The sequence below is a fragment of the Dasypus novemcinctus genome, chromosome 31, assembly GCF_030445035.2.
Source record: "Dasypus novemcinctus isolate mDasNov1 chromosome 31, mDasNov1.1.hap2, whole genome shotgun sequence".
NCBI lineage: Eukaryota > Metazoa > Chordata > Mammalia > Cingulata > Dasypodidae > Dasypus > Dasypus novemcinctus.
The window spans coordinates 24428751-24444571 of NC_080703.1; the positions used below are offsets into that span (position 1 = coordinate 24428751).

General features: G+C 45.5%; 1 protein-coding gene across 2 annotated transcripts in view; it reads left to right on the forward strand.

The window, feature by feature from the left end:
- The window catches only part of GLB1 (galactosidase beta 1), a 120905-nt gene that overhangs the window by 84838 nt on the left and 20246 nt on the right, over positions 1-15821 (forward strand). For both annotated transcript variants that reach the window (XM_058290589.2, XM_058290588.2), the window contains exons 11-15: positions 174-248; positions 2469-2558; positions 6897-7010; positions 8315-8446; positions 12220-12474. In XM_058290589.2, the coding sequence (XP_058146572.1) occupies positions 174-248; positions 2469-2558; positions 6897-7010; positions 8315-8446; positions 12220-12474 (666 nt within the window). The remainder of the gene's footprint in view (positions 1-173; positions 249-2468; positions 2559-6896; positions 7011-8314; positions 8447-12219; positions 12475-15821) is intronic.

Sequence of the window (15821 nt, forward strand, 5' to 3'; positions counted from 1 at the left end):
ACTTAGAAACAAATACTTACCAGAGCCTTTTTTGGAGGAATGCCTTTCCAAACATCATTAGCATTATTAGGTTTGATTCTTTGACCCTCCTTGTGAAAAAATGAATTTCATGAATGTTTCTGAGAGTTTAACAGCTTTTTTCTTTTCTCTCGTTTTCCCACTCTGGTTTATAGTTTGAAAAAGTACCAGAAGGTCCAATCCCTCCATCTACACCAAAGTATGCATATGGAAAAGTTGCTTTGAAAAAGGTAAGGAAAAAATAAAAAGAATTGGAAGTGAGATAGGAGTGAGGAGGTGGAATTTAGCAGCAGCAGTGAGTGAAAGTGCTGTGCTGGGGAATCGGCTGCTGCTTTTCCTGTGAACTTCTTTTCTGAGAGACTGATGAGATAGATGATATTTCTGAGAAAGTGGGGAAACGGGAGGGAGAGGTGATGTGTGCATGTGGATGAGATGAACACATGGGGTGTGAGCTGGCGTGAGTAAAGGAGTTTGAAAGCCTTCTTAGATCATTTAGATAATTTTGACTCAATTATCAGCTGTAAAAAGCAATCCCAGAGGCCACTTGGTTTGTCCTGGCTACTGAAGCTCTTCTCTGTGATTGACCTTTCTTTGTCAGGGGGTTCCCAAAAGCCACAGGCATTTTGCTAGGTCTCTGCCCTAAATTATGTATTCCTCTCCATCTCAAAATCAGTCAGGTCTTAATGTTTATATCTGTAGTTTATATGATAAATGTAACTTTAGGGGGGAAAGTTCGAAATTAATCATAAACAGGAATTCAGGGCATCTTATTCTAGGGACAGAGAAAAAGCAGAGAGGTTTTATTTAATAGTTTTAGTGACGTAAGCCAAAGTCAATTTGTTTTGACCGTCTGTGTCTTCAGGTTTTCCCCTCTTATAATCCCTAACTCCTACACGTTTTAACTCACAAGAAAAAATTTGAGCAGTTACATAGTTCTTCAGAATCTTGATGGCCTAAAATAGCATCATAAGTTTTTATCTTTAAGCAAAATGCCAAACACGATCGTGTAATTTTTCCATTCATGAAACCCTTTGATATTAAGGTTAGTTGAACTCTTGTAACATTTTCCACCTAGCGTCGGATACGTGTACCACATTCTACAAAGAGTGTGGTCTCTGCTTGATAGGATCTTTGTGTAGATTAATCAGACTTTCATCACACTTGTAAAGGGAGCACCTTCTACTTGTTCAGTGCTTGTGCTACTTAAGGAAAGTGTTTGTTTGTTTTTGGGTTTTTTTTTTTTTTTGCTTTAGAGTAGTGAAAATTTTATTTTTATGTAACAAAAAATAACTATAAATGTTGAAAACAATCATATTGCTAAAAACACTGCTAGCTTAGTACCAAAAGCACATTGCATTTACCAGGAAGAAAAATCACGTGAGCAGAAATGGCTTTCACTGAACTAAGAATATATAATTTACAATATCAAATCGACGCAGAGCAATTACATTTATATACGTCAGTTATTTAGAATAAAAGCTTTCACCCTGAGTTGAATTCTTTTAATTGTCCAAATGGGAAAACATGCATGTGAGCAGCCGACTTCCTAATGGAGTTGTGATTTTTTTTTCTTCCTCAGTGCACCACATCACCAAGGCAACCATGGAAAGTATTTATAAAATTCCTTACTAGTATCATACTGTAGAAAGCCCCAGATTTGGGTGTCAAAGGTAACCGCAAGTCCTCATTCTGCCTTTACCCAAGTTAGCTTCTCTGGGCCTCTGTTACCTCATCCATAACTTGGAGATATCAATGCCTGCCTCAGTGGGTGGCGGTGAGGATTAAGTGAGGCAGCGTTGCCAAACGCTCCTTCTCATCTGGAGTCGGGTAGGCACTCAATGATCAGTAGCTGTTATTGTAGTTGTTATTGTATCACAACAAGCAACATGGGTTGGAAAAATACACAATCCTTTGCCTTGGCTATAATAAGCATTTATTGAGTGTTCACTATGTGTTGGGCACTGGTGCAAGTACAGACCTTACCGTCGAGTTGCAGTCTGGCAAGGAAAGAAAAGGTAAAACAACTGATAAATGACACAGGCGTAGGAAATATGCTGCAGTAAGGTCAGAGGAGGGCATAGCCGTTGCTACTTCCCTCGGGGTGCTGGAGAATGCTTTACAGAGGAGGCAGCCTCTGAGCCTTGGTTTTTGTTCATTTTAAGGACCTATTATGTCTCTCTAAGGGTTGTTTCTAAACAGTTAAGTTTGAAACACTTTTTAAGATGACCATGACTTATAGTTTTCATTGAGTTAGGGAATGGGTGGAGAGGACTGAAGGGGAATGGGAAGCAACATGAAATAGAATTTGAACAATTTAGGTTTATTTCAGGAGGGGAAGTGGCCAAATCTACCACTGTCCTTGATAACTGGGAAAGTGATGTGATGTCTGCTCTGATTACCAGTGAAGGGTGAAAGTGAGTGGATGCTGTTTTTTTTTCTTTCCTTTTCAGTTAAAGACAGTGGAGGAAGCTCTGGACATCCTGTGTCCCTCTGGGCCCATAAAAAGCCTCTATCCTTTGACATTTGTCCAGGTGAAACAGGTAGGCCTTCAAATGTAATGCTGCACCTTCTTCCCACTTGCAAAATTTTGCTTTCTGCACTACCTTTCAGCGCCCATTCTAAGTGCAGAGACCAAAATGGTAAGCAGATGAATCAAAGTCTGGGCTAAGTAAATGTGGGTTTCCAGTGTCTGGCTCATTTTAAGTACTGCATGGTAAGCTGATCTTTCCTATATTTTCTTCCAATTTCTCATTGTAACTCAAATAGGAGGGTTCAACATTTTTCTATTCAAGTTATAAGTAGAATGTATTGACTAGTCTAATTAATCTTTATTACTAGGTGTTGGTGGGAAAACATTATTTTAATACCCCCAAAGAGTCATCTAGTTATTTTTCCGTGGCCCAAAGTTGTAAGGATTATGTTTTTCAGATTTTGCATTCTTGGAGATTCTTTTTTTTTTTTTTTAAGATTTTTTAAAAATGTATTTCCCCCCACCTCGTTGTTTGTGCTTGCTGTGTGCTTTCTGTGGGTACTCTCTGTGTCTTCTTTTTAGGAGGCACCAGAAACCAAACCCAGAATCTCCCATGTGGGAGGGAGGCGCCTAATCACTTGATCCACCACTGTTCCCTGCTTTGTTGTGTGTCTCATTGTGTTTCCTTGCTGTGTCTCTTCGTTGCATCAGCTCGCTGTCTTGCTCATCTTCTTTAGGAGTCATCGGGAACCAAACCCAGGACCTCCCATGTGGTAGGCAGGTGTCCAACTGCTTGAACCACATCCATTTCCCTCTTGGAGATTCTTTTTCATTCTTTCAAAGAAAGCAGAACACTTTTTTTAAAAAATCTCTAGGCTCTGCTCCATCTTTCTTTTAAAATTTTTTCTCAATATATGTAGGAAATTTTCGAATCTAAAAAAGTTGCTAGAATAGTACAAGGAAGGCCTATGTGCTCTTCACCTATTTTCTTCAGTCGTTAACAGTTGGTACACTTGCATCTTCCTCTGTGTGTAGAGTTGACTGCCTTTTTTTTAAAGATTTATTTATTTATTTCTCTTCCCTCCTCCCCCCACCCCAGTTGTCTGTTCTCTGTGTCTATTTGCTGCGTCTTCTTTGTCCGCTTCTGTTGTTGTCAGTGGCATAGGAATCTGTGTCTCTTTTTGTTGCATCATCTTGTTGTGTCAGCTCTCCGTGTGGGTGGCGCCATTCTTAGGCAGGCTGTACTTTCTTTCGCGCTGGGCGGCTCTCCTTACGGGGCGCACTCCTTGTGAGTGGGGTGCCCCTACGCGGGGGACACCCCTGCATGGCAGGGCACTCCTTGCGTGCATCAGCACTGCTCACGGGCCAGCTCCACACGGGTCAAGGAGGCCCGGGGTTTGAACCGCAGACCTTCCATGTGGTAGGTGGACGCCCGAACCACTGGGCCAAGTCGACCGCCTGCTTTTTTTTTTTAACCATCTGATTTAGTTGCCAACATTACTACACTTCATACTGCAGCAGAGATCTTCTAAGAAGGACATTATCCTACATAATCACAATACACAGTGATCCCACTCCAGAAGGTTAACATTGGCACTATCCCATTATCTAATATACCTTCTCTATTCAGATGTCCTTGGTTATTCCAGTAATGTCATTTATAGCTTTTTTTTCCCCATCCAGTTTCCAATCCATGATCATGTACTGCATTTAGCTAAAATGTCTCTTTAGTCTTCTTCAGTCTAGACTGTTCCTAAGAGGCCCGCACCCCCATGACATGGACATTTTTGCAGAGTTCAGGCAAGTTGTTTTGTAAGCTGTCTCGCACTGATTAGATGAAGATCAAACATTCTTGGCACAAACACGACACAGACGATGTGTTCCCAGGGCCACATATCGAGATGCCCGTGAGGACGGTTTGTCCTTTTGTTGGTCATGTGAGTCACTGAGTTAGGATCTCAGCCCCATTTTTTAAATGAAAGTTCATCTGAGTCTCCCTTTCTGATCTTTCTATGGAGATTGCCTTCTGGAGGGAATCTGGTCAATAAAGTTACATAATAATAGCATATCTCAGTTTAGTATATTTCGCCTGCAGTTACTGTTCTGACTCCTGTGATTGTATTCCAACAACTCTGGTTTTTGGTAAGTAAAATGGATAGTAATGAAGTCCTATTTGTCCATCCGTCCCTCCCCGTCACCCCTTTTTTCAACACTGGGCAAGTTCTTCTACTTCTAGCGCTCTCTGGCAGTGTGTCTATGTCCTGATCCATGAAATGGAAACTGCCTTGTTCAATTTGGAGGGCCGTTGTACGCTTCAGTCTAGACATGGATACAAGAATGCTTGGAACTCCGGAAGGGGGTTCCAGGTTCACCTGCAAACATTTGCACCCATTGTTCTTTCTCAGAATCTTCCTGATTCCTGATCCTCAGCTAAGACCTTGCCCTTGGATTGGGTGGGCTACCTGGGCCCTGGCTCTTTGGGGTCTGGGGCAAGCCCATGGAATATCTATTGCCAGGGAAACCCACGGAGGGCAGGAGCAGCCTGCACACAGCCCAGGCCTCTGACGCCCAGCCACACCTCTGCAGGGGTCCCACGGCTTCTGCTCCCCTCCTGGAAGCCTGTCACGAAGTTGTTGTTTTCTTAAACATTTATTTTATTTCTCCCCACTGCCTTGTTTTTTTTCACTTGCTGTGTCTGTTCGTCTTCCTTGTTTCCTTTTTTTTTTCTTTAAAGATTTATTTTTTATTTATTTCTCTCCCCTTCCCCACTCACCTCCCAGTTGTCTGCTCTCTGTGTCCATTCGCTGTGTGTTCTTCTGTGACTGCTTCTATCCTTATCAGCAGCACCAGGAATATGTGTCTCTTTCTTGTTGTGTCATCTTGCTGCGTCAGCTCTCCATGTGTGCAGCACCACCCTGGGCAGGCTGCACTTTTCTTGCTCTGGGCAGCTCTCCTTGTGGGGCACATTTCTTGCGCGTGGGGCTCCCCTATGCAGGGGACACCCCTGTGTGGCACGGCACTCCTTGCGTGCATCAGCACTGCGCTTGGGCCAGCTCATCCCACAGGCCAGGGGACCCAGGGTTTGAACCGCGGACCTCCCATGTGGTAGGCGGACACCCTATCCATTGAGCCAAATCCGCTCCCCTTCCTTGTTTCTTTAGGAGGCACCAGAAGCTGAACCCGGGACCTCCAATGTGGGAGGGAGGTGCCTAATCACTTGAACCACCTCTGCTCCCTGCTTTTTTGTGTCTCTCATTATGTTTTTTCTTCTCGTGTCTCTTGTTCTGTCAGCTTGCCTTGCCCGCCCATAGTGCCAGCTCGCTATGTTCTTCAGGAGGCACCGGGATCCAAACCAGTGACTTCCCATGTGGAAGGCGGGAGCCCAGTCACCTGAACCACATCTGTTTCCCCCTTCACAAAGTTTCCTCAGCCTCTGAATTAGCACCTACCACGTTGGTTACTTTAAAAAGAGAAAAAGGAGAGGGAGATTGGGATGTGGGGTCTGTTTGGAAGGGATTCCCGTGTTCAAAGATTTGGTGGTGGCACCAGTGACCCCTCTTGTCTGTTCAGCCCTTTCCTCCCACACAAGGACGTGGAATGATGTTTTTCTTCAGCTCTCCACGTCATCTTTCCACTGGCCTGAGTGTACTTCCTCTCATTCCAGGCCCTTGAAGCAGGGGCGTTTTTCTCTGTTCCATGCCGAATTTCTTTTTGGATTCTCTTCTGTGTGACCCAGAACTTCATCCAGCTCGCGCTTGCTAGGGTCCACAGCAGGACTAAATTGGCCAAGTCAGCAGCTGTGCCCCTGGGTCCCCGTGACCGCCGAGGCCCTCTGTGAAGCCTTCCTCCCAGGTCAGGGACATCAGCATCTGGAAATATCTTCTGACTTAGCAGCATGTTGTGCCCTAGTCTCTCAACTATCTCTATTTTCCCCTCTCCCCCACATAAAAACATTTCTGGTTGATTCTTGTTTTGTACATTAAATACACTTGGTCCAAGAACCTGGAGAAGAAGCTCGTTGCCCAGCACAGCTTCGCCTCTTGGCTTTGCTCCTGTCACCGTTGGTTCATCTTGGTTTTGTTTTTCGAGTTATCGTTAATCCTCTGCTGTGTGATAATGGTCCCCGGGCAAATCATTTCACCCATGGAGAGTCCAGTGCCGCCTCCTTCTGTCACGGGGACGTCTGATCAGGTGTTCTTCAGGGTTCCATGCAGCTGACTACCATGAGAGCTGTTCTGGTACCTGAAAATGTAAACTCCTTCTTTCAGGTTGAATTTTTGCTGAGGGTGTGGGAGAAGCTTTCCGTTCCATATGGTTTTAGAAACACCACTGTTTTTGCACAGATCAAGGGTTCTCTTCAAATGGACGGCAAGCCTGACAGAGTTTTCTCGAATCCTTTCTTAACCAGTATTTCGGGTTCGTGCTGTACCGAACCACCCTTCCTAGAGACTGCAGTGACCCGACAGCCCTCTCTGCGCCCCTTGGCGGAGTCCACGACCGTGCTTACGTCTCCGTAGACAGGGTGAGTGTGTTCTCTGAACTGCCGTGTCGTGCATTTTGGCTGCGGTCAGAGGATCTGGAGTCTGCACTTGGCCTAAAGGCATCTGCCCACCTCTCCAGCCTCAGCCAGCACTCCTCCTCTCTTCGCCCCTCATGTGCCCCTTGCTGACTTGGCCTCACCCAAGCTCCAGCTGCCTGGAATGGCCCCTCCCTTGCTGCAAGGGGCTGTGCACAGGGCCCCGCCCTGTCTGAAGAGTCCCCAGTGTCCCCAGCCCAAAGCCATCCTTCTGTGACCATCGGGAGCACGTTGCCCGTGTCACGCTATAGGCCCGAGAACTCCTTGACGGGGTCCTTTTGCAATTCAGTTTTGCAGGCGCCACTCTGCAGCCTGAGAGCGGTGATTCCTTGACCGCATGAGAAATTATATCCTGAAGGGGGTTTGGGTGATAAAACTAAAATCTGCAAAGAACTTCACTTCGTAACAGAATACGAATACATTTTAGGGTTCCCAGTCCTGTCACTGAACGGTCCTATGAGGGAACCGATGAAAAGAGTTTTCCTAACCCAGAAAATTGGGGCAGAAAACTTAAAATTTAAACTGTGTCTATTATTTTGTAATTGGTGGTTTTAAACTTCCGTGGGAACAAGTTTCTAAGACATTATCCTATACTGCTTGTGTTCTTTTGGCTTTCAGTTTAGAGGTTATCTTAGTTATAGTCAGGTAATGTCAAATTTTGTAACTGCAGCCTTAAAAAAGGCCAGGAAATATGGTGCTATTAGAGTTTGCTTATTGTTTTCCTTCATTCTCTTATGTAAGTTTCGTGGTTACTGTATCATATCAAGTATTTGGAGGTGAGACGACCCCACCTAACTGATTTTATCTCGATTATCTGATTTTGTTTCATCTCTCCATGTTGTTTAGAAGCTGTTTTCACCTCTGACTTACATGCTATGAGAACACAAAGCATTTTCTCTCATGGGAGTCCTCCCCTGGAATTTTGTTTCTATTAAAAATAGCTGAGAAAAATAATACAAAAAAGAATAAAAAAGAGAAACAGAACAAAAAAGAAAGATGAGCACCAAAACATTCCAGGGCAAAAGGAAGGCGACGTGGACCTTCCCTTGCTCTTAGCAGTGCCCGGGATTTTCCCGTTTAGAAAGCGGTGCTTAGGTGGGCTTGGCTGTCTGCCCAGTGACGTGGGCTAAGGGCTGTCAAACCTGGTGAAGCTTCAAGGCAGGAGAATGAGTCCTGCATAGACCGGGTGGGCTGCCTCTCTCTGCTGATCGTCCTCCCCAATCAGTCCTCCCTTGGCATTGAACCCACAGGTGCCCCAGGGAGTCCTTGAGCGAAACAAGGTGCTGACTCTGAACATCACAGGGAAAGCCGGCGCCACCCTGGACCTGCTGGTGGAGAACATGGGGCGCGTCAACTACGGCAGATTCAATAACGATTTTAAGGTAGGACAAGCTGACCGTTCTGGCACTTGCGCGTCGGACAACCTTACTGCAGACAAGGTGGTCTTTCTGCTGATTTAAGGTCCAGTTTGTGACATGCACAAGGGTCCAGCCAACATCAAGGTTAGAACCATGTCTGCAGACCTGCTGCAGGCTAGGATTCTGCCTTGAACTGTTCTACGTCTGTGTCATCATTCATCCACAAGGAGCTTCAGAGTTCGAGAATTGAGGGGGGAAAATTTTTTTTTAAGATCTCCTGTGCTCCTTTGTATAATTCCAGTTCTCTTCTGGAATTTTCAATGTTTAACTTTTATGCCCTTGAATAAACACAGTCATTGTATAGCCTGTGCCTGATAATTCCAATATCTGGAGTTGCTTGGGTTCTGTGTCTGTTACCTGTTTTCACTGATTGGCCCTCACGGTATCTGGTATCTGAACTCTTCATATGCCTAGTTATCTTGGGTTGTGTTCTGCACAGTGTGTTTAAAAAATGCTTTATAAATAATTTGCTGCCTAGGATGACTTTTGTTTTTTACTCCAGGCGTCCAGAGACACTCGTAACCTGGGACCACTTTGAGTTAGGTTCATGGTTCACGGTTTTCCAGACCGTGCATAAGCTATGAAGCCTGGCTGTCACCTGGATGAAGGCTAATTCAACGTCCAGCTCACCTTTACTTCTAAGGTGTAATCCTTTGTGAGCCCAGCCCAAGGAGGGGCATAGTTTATCAGGCCCACCTTTCTTTGCCCCTCTGGCCCCATCAGGTTCCCAGGAAACACAGCCCAGCTTCTTCCCTGCCTCATCCCAATCAGCAGGTGACCCCAACACAAAAGTGAGTGTTGGGCGCTCATCTCTGAGTTCCATCCTCTTCACATCTTGATCAGTGGATTTCTCACTCTTGTTAGATCTTTCATGCCTTGGAGCAGATTTTTAAAATATATCCCATTCACGTTTTTTGTTTGTCTTCAACGAGGCAGCAGAACTTTGCCAGAAATAGATCTTTGAAAAATGTAGGAATAGCGGGAAATGAGCCCAAGGCCTTATTTCTAACTCAGACTTAAGCAGTTTTCTTTCAAGCTTTGAAAATGCCTAAAAGCACTCTGTTCAAAAACAGCCTTGTTTATCCAGAGCTCTCTAACCTTTTGGGCTGCCCTTAAACTATTGGGCTTACATAGAAAGAGAATCGAAGGCAGATTGTGACATTGACCTGCAGAATTGCATTTATTTCCAGTTTTGCTGGGTCTGCATAATAACCCCACAGCCTGGTTTTACAGGATCAGGGAGCCTGCGGCCATGCATCACTTCCCCCTGCAAACGCAGCTACTGTGTGTGGAGGAAAAGTCCTTATATTCCTCATCCTTTATCTTCTCAGGCAAGAGCAACCTACAGAGGGCTGCACTCTGTGTGCCCCAGCCAGACTCTTGCCTGTGTCTTCCGATTTATGGCCCTCACAGGTGGGACAAAAATGTGGAGCCCTAGTATTACCACTATGTATTTCAAAACAGAAGCAGGTACGGGGCACAGGTGTGGCTGAAGCGGGGCGTGGGTGCTGCTGAAGCGACCGGGGAGGTCCAGGGTTTGGTTTCCAGTGCCTCCTAAAAAAACAAACAAAAACAAACATCAAGCAAGACAGATGAAAAAACCAGCTCTGGGACACCAATGTGGCTCAGTGGCTGAGTGCCTGCTGCCCACACACGAGGTTCCGGGTTCAATCCCCAGCTCCCGGTACCGAAAAAAAAAAATCAAAGCAGTTATACCATTTAATTATAAATATAATACAGACTTGTAGAAAAAAAGCAAACCACATTGAAAAATATAATTTAGATGGTGAAAATGCCTCAACTCTTCCATCCTCCCAGTTCACCAGTTTTAGGAATGCCATCCTGGTGCAGTTATCTACAATAAGCATTTATTTTGAAAAGCTCTCAGTCCCTAGTAACACTGTTTTTAAAAAGCACACACCCTTGGCCACGTTCGAAGAGTGAACCCACTCTGATTTGTTTTGCAGCAGCCTCACAGTTCAGTTATTTTGGAGACCTGTTTTCCTCTGCAGCTGATGAGGAAGTTGAGCTCTGCTAACAGAATGCTCTTTTCGGGTTTGAGTTCAAGTCACCCTGTAGAAACAGAAGGAGGAAGCTCCTCTACCACACTCTTCCTCTGCTCAGAACAGCCCACCCAGCTGGCTAAAGGCCCTCCCTCACTAACATATCAAAGCCGGCTTAGCATTTGGCCTGCTCTCTTGGCTGGCCGTGAATGGCCTGTGATAAACCTTGAATTCCAGAAAGCCTTTTCTCTGGGTGCACTGCCTCTGCTGGTTATTCTGTACCCAGGTGTCTACACCAAATATGTTTCCCGAACAGCTATTTCTAGGGCGTTATTCAGCAAGCATTTGTTGCGCTCACTCCCTGTGTGAGCTGCTCCATGAGGGGCCATGGGGGATGCAAAGAAGTCGAGACACAAGGCTTACTTACCCTCAGGTAGCACGCTGTCCATCAGAAGAGAGAGAGAGTGCACTGGGGGCACTAAAACATCACTCAGGCTAGGTGTCTGGGGTGGCAGCTCCAAGGCAAGGCCAGCACACACATACGGCGTGGTGTTTGGGGCTCCCTCTTCCTCCATAATGAAGAGCTATTACAGCCCCTCTGCCGAGGCTGGAATCTCACAGGCTGCCCAGTAGGCCCCTCCGACCCATGGAGTGGCTGGACCTCCATAGTTTAATCTCTGAGTCCCCAGCACCCAGCAAAGAGTCGGACACATAGCCACCTGGTTTTTATTTTATTTTTTTGTTTTGTTTTTAAGGTACCGGGGCAGGGGATTGAACCCCAGACCTCATGTGTGGGAAGCCGGCGCTCAACCGCCGAGCTCCATCGGCTCCCCTGAGTTGGTTTTTTCGTTTGTTTACTTCTTGTTGGGGTTTCTTTTTTTGTTTTGTTTTTTCAGGAGGCACTGGGGACTGAACCTAGGCCCTCCCATGTGGGAAGTGGGCGCTCAGCTGCTTCAGCCACACCCGCACCCAGCCCCCTGGTTATTGTTCATTCAGTCGCTAAATCGGCAATTTCTAAGCTTCATATTGCAAGGGGTCCTGGGGCTAATCTGGTGTCCCACCGGGAATGGAGAAGTTCCCTGCATGACCAACTGTGAGCAGGAATGTAGATGAGCCCTGAGCTCAGGCTTCAAACACTGACACCCCCGCTGCCCCCTCCCACACGCCCCGGCACAAATAGAACAGTGTCGAAAGGCAAGTTTGAAGTTCACCATCAAGACTCTTTATACCCTTTTACAGATACCAAAATGTCCTCGTTCATGGTGTTTTAGGCTTCACAGCAACTGTGTGGTGCTGGGTGTGGTAATCCCTGCAAGTACTGCTGGGGTAGGCGAGGCCACAACTCGCTTCTGGCTTTCCCTGAGGAGAAGCTGTCACCGGTCCGTTCTCTCTTTCCTCAGATTCTACCTTTTCTTCCATCCAAGCAAGGACTCTGGAGTCAAAGCTATAGTGGCACAACCTCCTTTGGGGGGCAGAGCTCTGTGCCTTTTGTGGGGACATCTGGCTACCAAGGGACAGAGAAGGCTGTTGCCATTTGGAAGATGCGCCTTCTGCCAAGAAGATGTGATTCAACCTCAAGCCAGATCTGTGTCATGCCAATGTGCACAGGGTTTGCATCTCATTACTCTTGGTGTTCTGATCCCAGTTTGCATTTTCCAGGGATCCAGGTGGAACACAGAGACATTTGAAACCTTTTCTCTTCCCCCAGCTCACTGCTCTCTCTTTCCTTTGTAGGGTTTGGTTTCTAATCTGACCCTTGACTGCGATATCCTCACGAACTGGACGATCTTCCCGTTGAACACCGAGGACGCCGTGCTCAGCCACCTGGGGGGCTGGGGTGGCCATGGAGGTGGCCGCCATGTTGGATCCTATGCCCACAGCTCGTCTAGCTACACACTTCCAGCCTTTTATGTCGGGAACTTCTCCATTCCCAGTGGGATTCCACAGTTGCCCCAGGACACCTTTATCCAGTTTCCTGGGTGGACGAAGGTAGGTGACTTTATGGAAAGTGTTTGAATTCAGCCCTCACACGTCTGGTTTTTAGTCTCTGAGAACAAGTAAGAAAGACCTGTTAATGTGAGGCTGTGCGACAGTTTGAGTGTAGAAGGTTTCCTGAATTAGTTTACCATTCGGAAGTGGGATTGTAGCACCTATCTGGGGACTCAGTGTCCAGCTTAGAGGTGCCACCATCTGCCCCATTTTCATTGACTGGCCACTTCCTTTAGCGAATGACAGCTTTTCTGCTGCCTCCAAGGAGAATCATGCCCCTTTAAATTTTGGTTATGGGAGACGCTACCTCTTTGTTCTGAGGAAAATCTGGTCCCTGCCAAGGTGAATCTCACTGGGTAAACCTGTTTCCTTTTCATTCGTGAAAGCTCTGTAACCCCAGAGCATCACCACCCTCAAGCACCCCCTCTTCCCTCGGGGCTCTACCATTGTCTCTTCCTTGTCTGTTTCACTCCCAGCCGCTTCCTTTTGTTCTTTGAAGCCATCAGCATGTCTTCCTTCACCATCATCTTCACCTCACGCCCTGTTTTCATCTCAGATGAGTTTACCATCACTCAGTTATTCATTCAACAGATTTTCATTCATGGTCTACTATGTGCCTGTATTAGTCAGCCAAACGGGTGCTGATGCAACCGGAAATTGGTTGGTTTTTATAAAGGGTGCTTATTTGGGGTAGGAGCTTACAGATCCCAGGCCATAAAGCATAAGTTACTTCCCTCACCAAAGTCTATTTGGAGCAAGATGGCTGCCAACGTCTGCCAGGGTTCAGGCTTCCTGGGTTCCTCCCTTCCCAGGGCTTGCTTCTTTCCAGGCTCAGGGTTCCTCTCCTCCTGGGTCTTGGTTGTCTTTCCTTTGGGCTCTTTCCCAGGGCTCCAGCCTAAGACTTCAGCCTCAGGCTCCAACAACAAAACTCCAGCATCAAAACCCCTCCAACTCTTCTTTGCCATGCCTTTTATCTGTGAGTCCCCACCCACCAAGGGGCAGGGACTCCACACCCTACCAATGTGACCCAGTCAAAGCCCTAATCGTAATTTAATCATGCCCAGGTACAGACCAGTTTACAAACATAATCCAATATCTATTTTTGGGATTCATAACCATATCAAACTACGGCAGTGCCCAAGTCTGATGAGTAAACCAGACGTGTTCCTTGCCTTCATGGAGCTTGCAGTCTAGTCAGGGAGGCAGACCTGAAACATGCAGGCATCCAAATTAAATGGTAAAACTGCTGCTGTAACAGGAGAGTGAGCTGAGAAGAGATACGGCTTTGATCATAACTGGGACATTTGACCTTGTCCAAGAGGTCAAGGAAGCCTTCCCTAAGGAAGTGATACTGAACAAAGATGAAGGTGCGTAGGAATTAGCAAAGCAAAAAGGGAAGGGGAGCGTGTCACAGGCTGAGGAAACAGCAGGTGCAAAGGCTCTGGTTGGAGGGGGGAAATGGCGAGAGGAAGGTCCGAGAGAGGACTCAAGTGGATGGAACAGAGAGCGCAAAGGGGGTGTGGCTGAGAAAAGAGGTTGGAAAGCAGGTAGAGACCATCTGGAGTCAGTCCTTCTAGACCACGTGAAGGCTTCGTCTTTGTGTCGAGGGCCCCTGAAGCAGGAGACTGACATGCTCTGATTGTGATTGAAGAGGAGGGGTTGATCCAGGAACTCATCTAGGAGGCTAGTCCATAGTCTAATTGAGAGACCGAGATGGTGGTAATCACCGTGGAGATGACATCGGATATTTGAGAGATGTTTGACATTAAGTGAGCCAAGGGTTTCTGCATGGTTTTTCTGTAAACCTAAAACTGCTCTGAAAAAATACATCTTGAATAGGGGAGTGGGTCTCAGTACCTCCTAAAAAAAAAAAAGAAAACTACATTGTGAACAAAAAGAACATCTTACTAGAAAATAAAATCAGCAAGACATGATAATGGATTTGGTATGGGCATTTGGAGAGAGATATATCCCAGAGGACACTTAGGTTCCAGGCCACAGCTGGCAGATGGTACCATTTAGTGAAAGAATAAAGATCAGGTTGGGAAAGGGAGATAGTAAGTTTGGATTTGGACCAGTTGAGTTTGAGAGGCTTTGAGGACAACTGAGAGAAGAAGGTATTAGAGGGGAGGCTTTTGGATCTATGGGTTGACAGTTCAGAGGCAAGATCTGGGCTGGGGATATACAAGTAGATCATTTGTGTGTGGATGGTCATTGAAGACATGGGCGGACAATCATTGAGGACATGGGTGGACAATCTTTGAAGACATGGGTGGACAACCATTGGAGACATGGGTGGACACTCATTGAAGACATGGGTGGATGAGGTCTCCTAAGGAGAGAGGACGCAGAGGAAAGATGACCTAAGGCTGATCTTTGAAGGACATCAACATAATGGAGAGTGAGGAAGAGTGGCCAAGAAGTAGAAGGAAAACTAGTATTTATGCTGCCAAGAGGATACGGGACATGAACACATATTTCTGCTGGACTTAGCAACAAGAAGGTCAATGGGAGTCTCAGTAAGTACTGTTCCAGTGGAGCAGAGCATCTGCAAGAATGCTTGTCTTCTATTGAGGAGAGAAGGTTAAGGAAATGAATAAATGAACATGAATGTGGATACTTGAATTATAAACATGCTCTTTGAGAAGTCTGACGCCGAAGGGGAAGAAAAATGTGTTCATAGTTGGTAGCAGGGGAGAACAAAAGATGAACGTAGGCATGTTTTTAATAAACGTTCTTATTTTGGGCTTTAAAAAATGTTTTCGAAAGGTGTTTTCATTATGCTCCTGTTCAAAATATTTTTCTAATTTCCTTTATAATGTCTTCTTTGGCCATAGATTACTTAAAAGTGTGTTGCTGAATTAGCAAAAACAAATATTTGGGTTTTTTAAAAGATATCTTATTGTTATTGATCTCGTTTAATCCCTCTCTAAAACTTTTTGGGAAAAAACATAGAAGAAAATCTTTGTGACCTTGAGTTAGGCAAAAATTTCTTAGATGTGACACCTGAAGCATGATCTTTAAAAAAGATAAATGATGTCTTTTAAAAATTAAAATTAAGAATAAAATTATTAATTTAAAAATAAAATTTAAAGTAAAATTTAATGGACACAATTAAAATGAAACGACTAGTCAAAGACGGGGAGAAGATATTTTCAAATCATATATCTCATAATAGACATATTAAAATATATAAAGAACTCTTGCAACTCAATAATAAGCAAACTTTTTTTTTCTCTGAGAAACCAGGGGCCAGGGATCGAGCCCCAGACCTCGTATGTGAGGAGCTGGCACTCAACCACCGAGTCACATCAGCTCCCCTGAGTTGGCTTTGTTGTGTATATTTA